At 35.9% G+C, this 16,453-nt stretch overlaps 4 protein-coding genes across 4 annotated transcripts in view; 3 read left to right on the top strand and 1 right to left on the bottom strand.

Annotated features, from left to right (window-relative positions):
- zf(cchc/grf)-1 (zinc finger (CCHC/GRF)-1) overlaps positions 1-2,515 on the top strand; it is a 9,735-nt gene extending 7,220 nt beyond the window's left edge. Inside the window, exons 14-16 of the mRNA XM_026837619.1 lie at positions 370-848; positions 1,181-1,353; positions 1,975-2,515. Coding sequence (XP_026693420.1) covers positions 370-848; positions 1,181-1,353; positions 1,975-2,096 — 774 coding nt within the window. The 3' untranslated portion in view covers positions 2,097-2,515. The remainder of the gene's footprint in view (positions 1-369; positions 849-1,180; positions 1,354-1,974) is intronic.
- Positions 1,973-6,995, bottom strand: LOC445707 (tyrosine-protein kinase receptor TYRO3). Its single transcript, XM_002124852.4, has one exon. The coding sequence runs from the start codon at positions 6,602-6,604 to the stop codon at positions 3,491-3,493; it is 3,114 nt and encodes a 1,037-aa protein (XP_002124888.2). The 5' UTR covers positions 6,605-6,995; the 3' UTR covers positions 1,973-3,490.
- Positions 6,504-9,201, top strand: LOC100180894 (UPF0711 protein C18orf21 homolog). The gene is made up of 3 exons (XM_009862403.3): positions 6,504-6,667; positions 7,016-7,105; positions 8,325-9,201. The coding sequence occupies exons 1-3, from the start codon at positions 6,665-6,667 to the stop codon at positions 8,958-8,960; spliced, it is 729 nt and encodes a 242-aa protein (XP_009860705.2). The 5' UTR covers positions 6,504-6,664; the 3' UTR covers positions 8,961-9,201.
- The window catches only part of LOC100183259 (periodic tryptophan protein 2 homolog), a 9,863-nt gene continuing 2,576 nt past the window's right edge, over positions 9,167-16,453 (top strand). Inside the window, exons 1-13 of the mRNA XM_026837718.1 lie at positions 9,167-9,252; positions 9,519-9,631; positions 9,952-10,046; positions 10,646-10,727; positions 11,117-11,278; positions 11,917-12,023; positions 12,543-12,657; positions 13,021-13,113; positions 13,456-13,599; positions 14,633-14,840; positions 15,430-15,578; positions 15,795-15,952; positions 16,172-16,312. Of these exons, the coding sequence (XP_026693519.1) occupies positions 9,235-9,252; positions 9,519-9,631; positions 9,952-10,046; positions 10,646-10,727; positions 11,117-11,278; positions 11,917-12,023; positions 12,543-12,657; positions 13,021-13,113; positions 13,456-13,599; positions 14,633-14,840; positions 15,430-15,578; positions 15,795-15,952; positions 16,172-16,312 (1,585 nt within the window). The 5' untranslated portion in view covers positions 9,167-9,234. The remainder of the gene's footprint in view (positions 9,253-9,518; positions 9,632-9,951; positions 10,047-10,645; positions 10,728-11,116; positions 11,279-11,916; positions 12,024-12,542; positions 12,658-13,020; positions 13,114-13,455; positions 13,600-14,632; positions 14,841-15,429; positions 15,579-15,794; positions 15,953-16,171; positions 16,313-16,453) is intronic.

Genomic DNA, 16,453 nt, shown 5'->3' with positions numbered 1-16,453 from the left:
GGAACAAAAAGAGTTAAAGTAGTTAAAGACAACTTAACGCGCACTCGAACTTAACTGCAGTACAAATGGCAAATAACACATGCAAACTGAGTAAATTGTCACATTAGGAAATACGGGAGAAACGTAGGAATGTTAATTAGGAGCGACACACTTAAAGCGGCGCGTAACAATAATAAGAAAGAAGGAATTCAGCGAAGGAATTCACTACATTGTATACCATATTTGTGTTTTGGCTATTTTGTGCCAGGAATTGCTGAATTTTTAAAAACCTTAATTTGTATTCCTGCTTTTTTAACATATGCCCATATATATATACTGTTATTAAGTTAAGTATAATATGTCTGGTAAAACCATTACATATAAACCGGTTTTGGTTCCAGATACACGAACAATCAACATACTGCAAGTAACCAACATAGAGGTGCAAGTAATGCAAGGCAGGGTAATGCCCACAGGGGTGCGGGATCAAGACCTGGTGCTGGTGGCTCAGGAGGTTTTGGTGGTAATGGCCCAAGGGGTGGGGGATCAAGACCTGGTGGTGGTAGTGGTGGTCACACAGGTGCTGGTCCAGGTGTTTTGAGTTCCAGAGGTTCTAGAGGAGGTGTTAAGAAGGGTGGGACAAGGAAGAAATCAACGTTAGCGGCGACACGAAGCGATGAAAACGTTCCCGCTTGTCAGTGTGGGGAGGTTTCTATTGTTCTTACTGTGAGGAAAGATGGACCAAATACTGGAAGGGAGTTTTATAAATGTGGGAAGCAGAATGGAGGGTGTGACTTCTTTATGTGGGTTGATAATAACAACCAATCTACTCAACAACAAACCAGCTTTACCTCTGGGTTAAATAATAGGCAAGTTTTTATTAGATATCATATGTGGGTGAGGTTATTGTTGATACCCCTGGGGTTTAGGATGAATTTGGCAATTTAGACCACCGGGTATGTTCTATATGGGTGAAGTCCTACAGTGAGGCAAGCCATGGGACCTGGGATTTAGGCCAGAGTTGGCCCATTACCCCAACATTGTATATGCACATTCTATTCTATATGTGTGAGGTCCTACAGTGAGACATGCTATGGGACCTGGAATTCAGGCCAAAGTTGGCTGATTACCCCAACATTCTCTTTTATTCCTATGCTTATGTAATATTTTGAAACTAATCAGTTTTACCTTTTGTATTTAGAAATATTAAATCTAGCATAAGAGTATCAGGCGATGTGATGTGTAAATGTGATATTCCCGCAACCCAACGCACTGTACAGAAGGAAGGGGCAAATAAAGGGAGGATGTTTTACACTTGTGACAAACCCAGGGACGCACAATGCGGTTTCTTTGAGTGGTGCGACTCAATGCAAAGTAAGATGAAACTGGATATTTATTTTTATACATTTGTGAAAATTTGTAAACTGCTGGAAATAAAAGCATTAATTTAGTGTCATGGCGTCGGACAAATTACCAATATCGTATTTTCCTCCAGGTGTATTTCTTACTGTTTTTATTACAGTTTGGTTCAACAGCCACACTTTTTTAACTAACACTCTTTCTCACACCTTCTATCCAATCCATATAGCGTGTTTTAATGAATGCCATTTTGCTGTTGATTCCCTTTTCATTATTTAAATAACATGGTCTTACTTAATGTTTTGAAAAGATAAATAATAATAATGTTGCGGTCACTAATCCAGTGGTCACTGAAGGGTTGTCCAATTATCAGCCATAATAAAAAAAAAAAATCCACAAAAAAATTTTTAACCGCAAAGTAACATTCATGGTAACTTGTAAGCTGAGGTGTTGAACCTGTGTGATAACGACTGTCTTTTTTCGGCCACGCGAGTATAAAGTAAGTTACATTCATTCATTCATACATAGTAACTCATAAGCTGGCACAATGTGTTAAACCCTTGTGATAACGACTATCTTTTTCCGGTTAGCGAGGATAAAGTAAGTTACATTCATTTATTCAATGTTATGTTCCAGATACAGCTCCAACCCCCAGTACTTCTCACAACCAGCCACGAGCCGCAAAGCGAAAACGACCTCCCACATGTGGATTATGCAAAGAAGTTGGCCACACTAAGAGAGGATGTCCGAATAAATAACTGTTATTTCTATTTTTACACTATTGCTGCCAGAATTTTTATATTTGTTTTCTGTTTACACAAACGAAATTTCATTTTAATTCCAATTTTACTATATCGTGATTTTACTGTTTTTAGCCTTTTTTTGGTAAAACTGTTCTCTTTTTTTCGTTTTGAACCATTCTAAACACCTTGAATTTTATCTCTACCTGAGTTTTATATAGATATACCATTTCATTTTTAGTAGTTGTGTTAAAATGGGAATTTTGTTATTGAGGGAAATGCATTTGCAAGTAAAACTGCACACATATAGTGTATTGGTCACAGTTGTTTTTGATAACTAACCTAATTGAAACATTTTAATCTTTATAAATATGTGCCTATCTTTTCAGTGGGACTTGTGATCTTATTAATTTTAGTAAACAATATCTTTTGTACAGGGTATAACAGTATAAACAATACTGTAATTAATATATGTTTGTTTGTAAACTTATCCTGCCCCCAAGCAACAACACTGGTAAGTTAGATTGAATTTATTTAACTTTACATTCAAAGCATAATGCAGATAATAATAAACATTAGCAACACCAATTTTAAAACAAGTAACTGTTAGGTTGCATATTAAATAATAAACAAAAAGCAACTTTACTGCCACATGCATATTTACATAGCAATATCTTGTTTTACAATCCTTAAACATAGGCAGCAGTAACACTTTAAACAGTAGAAACAAGTTTTAGTTGCAATATTACTGCATATAATACATTGAAATTGTGAAAATCAAATTGTTTTTCAATATGAAACGCGTTGAATATTATTAGCAAAATAATGTGCAATAGATTTTGTTAAAACAAGTAAATGCAATTTTAATTTAGAAAATATAATGTCATTTATACGTATAACAGTATTAACGGAATATATAAAGTTACAAAAACATGTTATGTATTGAAAATAGTATAAATACACTGCGTGTAGTATAAAGGTGTCTAACTTACTGCTTAGTTTATAAAAAGCTTCATATGAAAAATTACAAAAAGGCACTAAAAAACTAAAGGCACCAATTTTTGCTATTTAAAATGGTTAGATTGGTCAATTAGATTTGCGGAAACATAAGGGCAAAAGAATAATGATCAACTATAGGTTACATTTTAGGTAATGGGCCAATCCAGGCCTAAATCCTAGGACCCATTGCTTGCTACACTGTAGGACCTCACTGCTATAGAATGTGCATATACAATGTTGGGGTAATGGGCCAATTCTAGCCAGAATCCTCGGCCCCATGGTGTGTCACTGGCATTGGACCTCACCCACATAGGAGAAACATCTTACATTTTGTTTCGTTAAATTTGTACAAAGTGATCACAGGTCAACTACTTCATCACCACACGATGTTGCTCTCGTGTGGATTAATGGCTTCATTGATATATTGTCGTCAGCCATGTTATATAACCCAGCTCCTCCTCCTGCCTTTTTTCTCCCACTCCTCCTGGCTCCTCATATTCGCTACCCGATAAACATGATGCAGATTGAACAATAGGAGTTTCAATATCCTCAGTTGGATTACAAGTTATCTCACTCAAAACTTCAACAAGTTTATCAAAAGTAATCCGATCTTTCACCTGTACAGTCCAGCACGGGAAAACGACGCTGAACCAAACTTTGGAAGGGCAGTGCTCGGGTTTATTAAGCCGAGTTCCGTTTCGTAAAAGTTGATATACCTCGTGGTTACCAACGCCAGGATATGGGCTTTGACCCATTGTAAGTATTTCCCAAACAGTGACACCAAAGGACCAAACATCAGACAAAGGGGTAAATATATTATCAGCCAAGCTTTCCAAAGCCATCCATTTAACTGGCATTTTTGAGATGTGTGTTTGTCTGTAATAACTTTCCGAATATACAGTCCGTGAAAGACCGAAATCTGAAACAACAACTTTGTAATTCTCATCCAGCATACAATTTCTTGCAGCTAAATCTCGATGAATGAAATTTCTATTAGAAAGGTACTGCATTCCTTTTGCTACATCCAATGCGAATAAAAGCAACTTTTGAACCGTAAATTTCTCGGACAAACCCGCCGTTCGCATTGAAAACAGATAGGAACGTAAATCACCATTTGGCATGTATGGTAAGACAACTAATGGGGACGCAGGTTTATTTAAATCTTCCGCTGTGAAAGCGATTCCAATCAAGGCCATAACATTAGGGTGGTCCAAATCTTTCATGCGAAGACCTTCTTTTACGAATCCCTCCACTTCTGTATAAGTGTGCCCAGTTACTTTAATTGATTTCACAGCAACATGACCCTGTACTGTTGCAGTCTGGTTGCTGTTATTGTTGCTATTAGCATCAGCACTTATTGTAGCTTTGTACACAAATCCAAATTCACCCTCCCCTAATATTTTACCAAGTTTTAGTCGTTTGTTTTCGATCAAAACATCCTGCACCAATTCTTCCAACTGTTGTACAATAGAAATAGATCCAGTTGAAGACATGGATGTGTAATAAGCATTCTCTGAACGCAGGGTATTACCAGTGGCCACTGGTCCATAAGTGACATTAGGATTAGCTGTCACACTTTGTTTTGTTAACCTTTTTCTATAAAAATGCCGAAACGCGGCCGCCAAAATTATTACAATTATGGCAAGTGATACAACAACAGCTATTATGATAATGGTTGCATCATCTTTGACATTTGCTATGGGACTACTTGTAGCTGAAGTCAGAGTTGTAGATGTAATAATAAATGAATTACTGCTTGAAACTCCACAGCCAGACACAGTACAGGCATACACAAAAGCTGAACTTTTTCCAGGTTTAATTGAGCTTAAAATAATGTAACTTTGTGTTGTGTTACTACACTTATGCTGAGAGAGGCCTAAGACACAAACTTTGTAATACATAGAAGCATTGTTGACCACCATGTTATCAACTGAGTTCCAAGTAATATTTACACCTGTATCATTTATAACTGCAGCGGATACATGGCTCGGACTTGCTGTTGGAATTTCTGGCAGTGTTTGAAAAGTGAAAGCTTTACTAGGATTTGATTTCCCTGCTTTACTGATACAAGTGACACTACAGTTGTAGGAAGTGTATGGCATCAAACCTGAAAGCATAATGATGTTTCGACTTGATGTGTAAGGAGTCTTAATGTTCAGCAGGCTGTTGGTTGTAAGTGTTGCAGTGTAACTTGTAATGTCATGACTTCCATGCGAAGGTAAGGATATGTTGACTACGGCAGAATTTATTCCAATTTGAAGTAGAAATACGTCCGGGGTGCTTGGGGGAATAAAAATTGGGACATGGAATGTCTGAAGATTAGAAAATGGTCCTTTTTTCAACCCTGCCATGCCACATATGCGAACACCATATTCCATATTTGTTGAAAGGCCATACAGCATAGCTGATAAATTGTCAGGTGTTAAATTGTGCGTAGTTTTCGAAGAGCTTCTTACATCATAAAGTTCCAATTTATAACCTGTTAATTGTCCTTTAACTGGATTGGGCGATACACGCCAGGTTACATAGGTTATATTTGGACGAAAATGGACTGAAACATTTTGTGGAGGTATTAAGTTTGTTGCGGGTGAGAAAGTATACGGTTCACTCCATTCTGAATACCCGATATAGTTGTGACATTTAACTCGTGCTGTATACTGCTGTGTTGCATCCAGGTTTCTAACAGTAAACACATTATATGGAGCAGGTACTTCAGTTGATGCAAATAAAGTATTTCTGTCTTCAATAACTCGAACAATGCAAACTTGTACGTCAGAATAATCGACCATCCATTGGATTTCTGCTGTAGAACTTCCTAAAATTACGCTCATAATAAGTGGAGTGGCTGGCACCCTTACAACATACACTGTAGCCACGCTTGATGTAACTGAGCCGCGGGAATTATTGGCAGTACATGAAATATCATATTGCGTCACACTATGGTTTATTGCAATATTTACCGCAGGAAGTTTTGGTAGGTATTGTTGGTTTGTTTCGAACTCACCACTGTGTACTGGTGTCCCATCATTCGCAAACATGGTGTAGTCCCAAGTAACCGATGTAATATCTGGAGGTCCTTCAGCAACACATGGGATATTAATGGATGAATTATGCAAAGTTGAATGGATATCTGTAGGCCCTTGAATAATAACAGGGGGCCCTAGTATGGTAACGCTTGCAGCGTGCGATACCACAGTTCTACTTAACCTATCAGTTGCCACACAAGTATAACTTGCCGCGTCATGTCTGGTTAAGCTTTGAAATTGTAAAGTACTTAATAAAGTTTGGCTGTTTTTTTCTGTGTTCCACTGAGTAATATGGTTTAATGAAGATAAACCACGTCCATTCTTCTGCCATCTTATAGATATAGGCTGTGCACCTTCAGCTACACATCTAAGTTGGGTACCAGTGCTATTAATATCCCATGATACACTGCTTGGATGTCTTGATATTCTTAATCTTCCCTCAACAAATAATGGCAGAGCAAAAGCTATGCAGAATATACAACTTTTCATAAGAGAGCCCATAGCTAAACAAACAAATTATGTACCGGTCAATTTCAATCCATATTCACACACTTGCAAATTATGGTAAGTTTTAACTCTTCACACCTGAAAAGTCGTATAGTTCTGTGGGGTAAGACGGGATAGTGTTAAACATAAAATCCCATATTTCCCGATCATGTTTTGAACAATTAACAACGTTCTTTTGGAACCATGAGATACGGTTATGCAATTCCGTAAATACTCTTTGTTTACGACCAAATAAGATACAAAACTAGAACAAAAACGCGCCCCATCTTACCCCAGCCTACTATTACGTGATGTCCCATCTCTCCCCACCCTACAATAATTTTTAAAAAGAATCTAAGCTTACAGTTAAAGCATAACGACTGTACAGGTTTTACACTTTGCATACACCTGGTATGTCTGTTACAGATAACTTACGGCGACAATAAGAAAAAGGAAATATCTCTTCGTCGAATCTCAAGTATTGCGGTTACGTCACGCTACGAATTCATAAAACAGGTTTGGATGCGTTTGGGGGTGCGGTACATAAGTTCAAGCTTGTACTAATGACTAATCTTTACGTGTAAAGTAGAGTAGGGTGGGGGAGATGGAACACCTTTTGTCTCTATTTTCTCGTTTCATTTGGTAGTAAACAAAGAACATTCAAAGAATTACAAAACCATAACCGTACAACTCCCATAGACCGTTGTTAATTGTTTAAAACACGATCCGGATATTTGGATGTTATGTGCTAAAGGTGTCCCATCTTTCCCCGCCCTACTGTATATATATACGTTCAACGTAACGACTCCATAATGCAAGGTCGACAACTTGTTGGGCAAACATGCGACGAGCGACAAGGGGGAAACGTGAGAACAGCAAGAGCATAAGAAAGCTCATACCGACCTTTCAACACAGAACATGGGAGGGATTTTATGGCATAAAGCACGCGAAAGAAATAATGAACGTCAAAGAATAGCCTATTTTCACATATTTTGTTATGCTGTTTAGAAACATGTCTTTCTGCGTATAATAAGAATTCGTTTTGTTTTATTCTGGTTTGCGCATTTTTTTGTACAAAACAAAGGCACAGGCTTCGATAGAATAAGAATAGATATGTCAAGTTTGGAAAAGGGAGTACAGGGTTTACTGTTTGCTTTACTGGTTTACATCGATGCGCTGGCGAGGCAACATGTTTGAATTTAGAAGTTCTTAAAAGGTAAGAGAATCTCTCGCTTTGGATTAAGCCGGAAAAAAGGTTTAGAAGTAATACGTAAACTTACTACGAGAGTACTAAGCGAGAGTGGGAAAAGAAGAAGGCTGGAAAACCCCCACGCCATGTGTGAAGCAACAATATAAAACCTCGTGTTTAGAGTCAGCTAATAGATATGTGTTGCATTTTTTGCAATAGTTAAACGTTTTCGGTAAAAATGGTGTTGTTTATGGTTTAGTAGCTACGACTTAGCACTTTGTTCAAGTAGTTTTTACCCGCAGGACTCTCGTTTTGCTGTTAATTCCATTCTCTTTGTTGTATCAATTAATCTGAATGAATGAATGAATGAATGTAGCGTACTCTATCCTGGCGTGGACGGAAACGACAGTGGTTATAACACGAGTGTTAATACACCTCGTGCCAGCTTACGAGTTACCATGTATGATGTATGTTACTTTGTGGGTGATTAGGCTACGTTATTGTATTCGAAGATGTAAATGAACTAATGTTATGTTTTCTCTATAGGCATTATATCTTAGCATGGATCAAACTGATTTATTAAGATTTCAAAAAAATTCTATGAAATATCGCTGGCAAGCCGGACAGTTACTGACGCAAATATCAACAAATACAAGTCGGGCATTAATGTCTTCGTTCGTTGAAACTGTTGAATATTCCCACCATGAATGCACAGAAGCAACTAGCCGAATATGTCAGCACTGTAGATCTGTTTACTTGCCAGATAATCATGAAGTGAAGCTACAACCAAAAGTTAAATTGACAAGAAACATTCAAAAATCTATGAAACGACAAATTCGTAAAAAGGGGGCTTTGGCACGGAAAGACAAACGAAATTTAAAGGATTATTTTGAGTCTTCATCAAGTGTTAATATTAAATGTAAACAATGCAATAAAATAAGCAAAATTCCTACAAGAACCAGAGAACAAATAAATTCTACAAAGAAAACAGACTTTAAAAGTCCTGCACAAAATTTCAATAAGCCGTCTTTGCCCATTACCCCATGCACTACCCCTACATTGAGTAAATCACAAAAAGCAAAGCGAAAACGATCATCTTCACAGTTAATGTATTTAATGAAAGAACAATCCAGGGAGTCTCCCACCACTGCAAAGTTACATGACTTTCTTTCCTCACTTTAATTTTATTGTAATGAGAATTTAACTATTCCGCCTTCCTGATTATCTGTGTACTTGGAGTAAAAAGTTGTTTTTTGCACCTTCTTTGTCTGAATAATTTTGAGGAATTTTTCGTCAGTAAAATGTTTTTTGAATAATTTTTTTTCCTAAATTATTATTAAGGTATAATACACGAATATTGATTACAAAAGTTTTTCGGTTATTCATTAAAAAAACTTATTATATTTTGCGTTTATATTTCCAGGAGGTTAAGATAATGTGTTGCATTTAGTTGAAAATGAAGTTTAATTACAAGGTTTGTGGATATTGTTGTAATAACACATTTATATAAATACATAATAGTTGCTGCTAGGTGTTATAAAACATAAGTTTGATTAAGCTGTTCTGACCAATTTATTTTCACATCAACATTCAGTGAAAAGAGTCGAAACGTTCCAAACAATTGACTAAACGTAGTTACTAAAAATAAATTAAACAAAAGAAAATAGAAGGCGGGCGCTAACTACTGTACCACGACGCTGGTGTTTGTTAACAAATATTAATTTATTTCAATTTCTCCAGTTTTCCAACTTGGTGGGCACCGTATATCGGACAGGAAATATCTCATTTCTAAAAGATGGTGACACAGTGATTAGTCCTGTGGGGAATCGAGTATCTCTGTTTGATCTGAAAAAGTAAAACCGAGAGTTCTGAAATATAAAGCAAAACATTATTATTTTAAATTGTAATTTCATCAAAAAAATATTGCTATTTCAAATAATATAATAATTTCACAAAAAATAATACTGTTCTATTTCTGTATTACTAATATTATAATAACTTTACAAAAAAGGGTTATGTTTCCAGCAAAATATTTGACTTTTTTTGATTTTTTTTATATATTTAGGCCCATATATAATATTAACTTTACAAAAGATATTACTGTTCGATCTGATCCCAAAAAGTAAAATTATAAGTTTGTTAAAACAAACATTAATATTTTGTATTGTTTCAGCAACAAATCTGAGACGTTACCGATCACAACGAAATATAATATCGTCACCGTAGCCGTTGCACCTAATGGGTGTACTGCTATTCTTGTGGATGAAGGTAAGATGGTTTACGACAGAATAAATGTAACTTATTTATCCTCACATGGCGGAGCAACGACAGTCGTTATAACACGGGTGTTCTGTTTCATACACCTCGTGCCCGCTTCAAGTTACCATGTATGTAACTTATTTATCCTCACATGGCGGGCAACGACAGTCGTTATGACACAGGTGTTCTGTTTCATACACCTCGTGCTCGCTTCAAGTTACCATGTATGTAACTTATTTATCCTCACATAGCGGGGCAACGACAGTCGTTATAACACGGGTGTTCTATTTCATACATCTCATGCTCGCTTTAAGTTACCATGTATGTAACTTGTTTATCCTTGCATGGCGGGGCAACGACAGTCGTTATAACACGGGTGTTCTGTTTCATACACCTCGTGCCCGCTTACGAGTTACCATGTATGTAACTTGTTTATCCTCGCATGGCGGGGCAACGACAGACGTTATAACACGGGTGTTCTGTTTCATACACCTCGTGCTCGCTTCAAGTTACCATTTATGTAACTTTGTGGGTGATTTGTTTATTACAGTTTATTAAAGACTGTTTGTAAAAGTAAGTCTAACTTCAAATTATATTTTCAATTAAAGAGGGAGAAGCGACACTAATAAGTCTCATCAGCAAATCTGTTTTACATCGACATCACTTCAGGAAACCAATTAAATGCATCAAGTTAGTAGACTAAGATTTAATCCGCTTTTTTGGCAGTTGTTCTTTTTTCATATAGTAAAATTTTTTGGTGTAATGCAAATATGTATAACATAATTTATTTAGTATTGTTTCCAAGTTTTATGTGTTTATAAAATTGTATATGAGTGAGATCCTTGTTAAGGACCTGGGAATTTAGGATCAATTTGACCATTACCCCAACACCCAGGCTGCTTTTATTTTTGTCCTTGACCCAAGGACTATAGTAATAACTTTATTTGTTTGTTCTTTTCTGGTAGCGAAGATTTAAAAATATTTTAAACAAATTTACAGGATATTGCACTCTTGCAGCTTATGGTATAGACCAATATATTTAAGGTAGAACATGTAACCCCAATTTCATCTTACCCCAGATATAGCCCCGATGGCCGCAAGTTTGCCGTCACTAAAGATAATCTTGTATTGGTGTACCATGCTCCTGGTATGTCAAGAGAATTGAACCCGTTCCAATTACAAAGAACATTTTATGGAGCGTACGGTGAAACTACATGTATAGATTGGACAACTGATAGCAGGTGTTTGTTTAAGCTTTATATAGTAGGGTGGGGAAGATGACACCTTATCGTTCTATTTTCTCTTTACATTTGTTAGTAAACAAAAAAAATTCAAATATACTAATTATAAAACTGTATCCTCACAACTCGCATACACCGTTATAAATTGATTTAAACCGATCTGTATATTTGGATATTATGTGCTAAAGGTGTCCCATCTTACCCCACCATACATATGTTCATTTAAACAATGAATGCATATAATATATATATATATATATATATATATATAGATTGAGGATTTCTTTTTCTGCAAAATTCAATTCGTAAAAACAGTTGGTAGAGTAATAAACCAACAAAGAATATTTTATAAATGATATAAATATAACTTAAGTATAATAGATGCATAAAACATGGATTTTCTGGACAAATATAATAAATGACAGCCTATATATAACGTACCATTTTCCATAAACCATTATTCCAACATTTTGAGTCATGCTTAGAATTTTCCACCAACTAATTAATGAAGAGCGGAAATTTACCTTGAGCTTAGATTTTAAAGAGCTGTACTCTTGTTTTTAAATCTTTTTAAAATTTTTTTTGTACCCTTGTTTTCAATTTTTTTTTGTGTGTTTTTTTATTATTCATTCATTCAGAGCCTTCGCTGTTGGTGGTAGTGACATGAACACACGAGTGTACGCTGCTATGAAATGTGACAATCTGGTCGTGTATTCACTTGGTGCTCATAAAGATGAAATTATTGGTAAATATTTATTGTGTTCAACAGCCACACTTTTTAGCTGACATTCTTTCCACACCTATAATCCAAATTATCAGCCATTGTTAAAACAACCAACCACAGAGTTACATACGTGGTAACTTGTAAGCGGGCACGAGGTGTATAAAACAGAACACCCGTGTTATAACGACTGTCGTTTCCCCGTCATGCGAAGATAAATGAGTTACATACGTGGAAACTTGTAAGTGGGCACGAGGTGTATAAAACAGAACATCAGTGTTATAACGACTGTCGTTTCCTCGTCATGCGAAGATAAATGAGTTACATACGTGGTAACTTGTAAGTGGGCATGAGGTGTTTGAAACAGAACACTTGTGTTATAACGGCTGTCGCTGCCCCGTCATGCGAGGATAAATAAGTTGAATACGTGGTAACTTGTAAGTGGGCACGAAGTGTATGAAACAGAACACCATTGTTATAACAACTGTCGTTTCACATTTATGTTGTGTTTAAATCTTATTATAACATTTATTTTTATAACAGGTTGTTTCTTCGAAGCCAATTCACTTGACATATACACAGTAAGTAGAGATGGAACACTTAATGTATGGGAGTCAAATACTGAACTTAAAGATTTGAAAACTCCAAATATTGAAAAGTAAGTTTGGAAGTTGCTCCATTTTTTCTTTCTCTTTTATTTCTCCATTTGGTAGTAAACAAAGAATATTTACAGAATTATATATTATATGAACAGAAATAAATACCGCTGTAGTTACTATAGTATAGGTTGGGGTATGGGATGGAATTTTTATTTTTTTATCGTCTTATTTGGTAGTAAACAAAAAATATTTACAGAATTGTATAACAGTATCCTCACAACTCTAAAAGAGCGTTGTTAATTGTTAAAAACAAGATCAGGAAATATGTGATTTATGTGTTAATGTAACGGTATCCTATCATACTGCACAGCACTATATTCAAATATGATTGTGTGCACAATAACAGCATTATTACATCACAGAGAAACTAAAGAAGAAGATTCTGATGTCACAAATAGTGATGAAGAACAAATTGAAGAAAAGAAATCAAAAATTTTGTACAAAAGAATCGCAAAGTTAGTTAAATATCATAAACTGTTCCTGTCTGGAAGAATTTAGAGCTAGGCCGCCTAAGCTGGGTGGGCAAGCCTACCCTTCAATTTACTGCACAACTTATAAGTTAGATAAAAAAGAGGTCTATTTATATCCCTGCCTCCCCTGTATTATATACAGTTTGGTGCCCATGCTTCAATGTAACATTTTTAAGGACACACACCGCACACAGTGATATTTAAGGTCACCAAAACAAACAAGCCTGGAAATCTCTTTCCCACTTATAATACATACACCTGGCAGCAATAACATAATAATATAGCCTATATATTCTTATGCTTCTGTCTTAAATTACTTATTTTTAGATATTTTTTCAACAAAGAAGGCGAATTCAACAGCGTAACCAGCACAGCATACCACACAAAAACACATGTGTTGGTCACAGGGTTGGCAACCGGAGCTTTCCATATTCATGAATTGCCCGATTTCAATCTTATACATTCATTAAGGTAAAGGTTATTGTCACAAATTGTGTTTTGCCTTTGTTGTTATTGGCCAGAAGCCATTACAGCAAGTGTGACGTAACATGGTGCATTATGACGTGTGTCATTGTGTTGTCAGAAACGTGGCAGTTGTTTTTCAGAGAGATTTGGTAACTTTTGGCTTGGGTATAAAACTTATTATTATAATAAAAGCTTGTGAAAGCACTGCAGGGCGTTCTTAATTGAGAGACCCGAAATTCTTACACGCAACAGCTATAACATTAGGGGTGGATTTTGAAAAAGGAATGACATCATTGTATATTCACTATATATTAGTTATATATCAGAGGTCACAGTTCCCATGTAGTTTGCATGCGGTGTACCAGCGGTTTCCAAACTGTAGTTCTGTGGTTTCCAAACTGGGGTCCATACAGCACTTTTAGACGGTTATCGTATTTGGTAGTTTTTGCTTTTTCTTTCGTCGGTGTGGTTTTTGCATTTTTCCCCACCTACCCCAACACAACAACATAATGTATATTACCTCACCTATCCCCGAAACAGCAGCATCTACAAAGAGGACCACTAAATGTTTTTGCTTCAACATTGGTGTGTTTTTCTTCTATTGGTGTGGTTTTTACTTTTTCTTTCATTCTTGTGGTTTTTGCATCTTTCCCGTAGCATTCTTTGAATATATAGAACCAAAAAGTATCAAAATATATTTTTTTATAAAGTTTAGGAACCGCAGGTGTACACAGTACTTAGAGGAAAATGATGAGTTTGTTTATAACAATTTTTTTAAATAAAAAACAGCAGCGTTTACAAATAGGACACCTAAATGTAGTTGCTTCAACCCAGTGGTACAAGATTAAGGCTTTATGATATAACTGCACTAACTGAAAAAATATTTATATTACAAAACACTGCAAAACATGATTGAATCTCAAAATATAAAGCTCGGAGTGTTTTAACCAAATGACGAAACATGATGCAGTTACATTCTTATATTTAAGCTCTTATTTTGATTATTTTTTGTTCTTTTAATGTTTTGTTGCACTTTCAGTATTTCGGAGCACCGTATAACCGCAGCAGCTTTCAACAACACTGGCGATTGGTTGGCTTTAGCTTCCAGTGCGTTGGGTCAGTTACTAGTATGGGAGTGGCAGAGTGAATCTTATATATTGAAACAACAAGGCCATTATAGTGGAATGACATGTCTGGATTATTCACCTGATGGAAGATACATTGTAACAGGGGGAGAAGATGGAAAGGTGAAGGCTGTTATATATATATGTGTGTTTATTATTAGCTAGGGGCTTCATTAGTACTAAAAATTAGGAGTTTTTATATATATTTATCATGATTATTAATTTATTATTATCGATATATAATCGTATTATTCGGATAATCGTAAATAATTCAAAGTTCATTAACATCAGCGTAACATTAGTTGATTAAACCAAACTGTCGAAGGAGAGTCGCTATGAAAAGAGTGATGGTTAAAAGAAGTTGACATAATATAGTAGGGTGGAAAGATGGGACACCTTTTAACTCTATTTTCCCCTCTCATTTAGTATTAAACAAAGAACATTCAAACAATTATAAAACTGTATTCTCACGGATCCTATAGATCGTTGTTAATTGTTTAAAATACAATCAGAATATTTGGATATTTTGTGCTAAAAGTGTCCCTTATTACCAGTATATATATATATGTATAAATATATGTATGTATATACAAATTGTTTATGTTAAAACAACGTTTTACACAACATGTGAGCTAGATAAGGTGCATGGTCACTAAGTATCATAGGCCTGCCTACTGTAGATATTGTTAATCAATCAATTATTGAATCACAGGTTAAAGTTTGGAACACGAGCAATGGATTTTGTTTCGTGACTTTCTCGGAACATAAATCGAATGTTACGGGTGTTTGCTTCACTTCATCTGGTCATGTGATCATATCTTCGTCACTAGATGGCACTGTGAGGGCGTTCGATTTGCACAGGTGGGTATGTTTTTCATTACTAGTTGAACGTGAAAATAAAAATATCTGATTTATCCTTTTTTAATAGAAAAAAGATAAATTTTACTAAATGAAAGAAATTATATATATATGTATTATATAAGTACATGCAAATAATAAAAACTTCGATTAAAGAGATGTTTTTTATCATAAATACATGGAATTTATAAATAAATCATCTATATTATTAACAAACAGATATCGGAACTTTCGAACGTTCACGTCGCCCCGACCGACACAGTTCGTTTGCTTGTCAGTAGATGGCAGTGGTGAGCTGGTGGCCGCTGGGTCACGTGACACATTCGAGGTGTTTGTGTGGTCGATTAGAACCGGTCGTTTACTCGATATTCTTGCAGGTAATATTAGATGATGGTTGGTTGAATGAATGTAACTTATTTATCCTTACGTGGCGTTATAACATGAGTGTTCTGCTTCATACACCTCGTGTCCGCTTACAAGTTACCTTGTATGTAACTTTGTGGGTGACTGTTTTTCTGTTTAGCCAACAATTTGGACAAATTATCACCCTAATATGCTACTTGCGTTTTTGGCTCTTCTACTTATCCCGCCCCCAGCCCACGAAGCCCCGGTATCCTCCCTCGCATTCTCACCAACGGAGTCGATACTAGCGAGTGGCTCGTGGGATCATAGCGTCATCGTGTGGAGAATCGGGGACGAGAAAGGAGCAAGAGAATCGTTCGACGTTTGCCATGATGGTATGTTGTATTGTGTATGTTAGGCAGCACTCGTGCAGTGTTTGTGTTACTTACATAGGCACCTATTATTTGCAAAACCAGGGTGTTTTATGTTGTTTCCTTTAATTGGGGGGTTATTACCAATTAACTTGTTACTATGCG

The sequence above is a fragment of the Ciona intestinalis genome, chromosome 14 (genome assembly GCF_000224145.3).
Source record: "Ciona intestinalis chromosome 14, KH, whole genome shotgun sequence".
NCBI lineage: Eukaryota > Metazoa > Chordata > Ascidiacea > Phlebobranchia > Cionidae > Ciona > Ciona intestinalis.
This window is presented reverse-complemented; position numbering and strand designations above follow the sequence as displayed.

What these genes read in the sequence shown, in the direction of transcription:
- LOC445707 (XM_002124852.4), bottom strand. Translation starts at nt 6,604, where the DNA reads ATGGGCTCTCTTATGAAAAGTTGTATATTCTGCATAGCTTTTGCTCTG.
- LOC100180894 (XM_009862403.3), top strand. An exon ending in GCTACGAATTCATAAAACAG is followed by an intron (nt 7,106 to 8,324) that starts GTTTGGATGCGT and finishes TTTTCTCTATAG; the next exon opens with GCATTATATCTTAGCATGGA.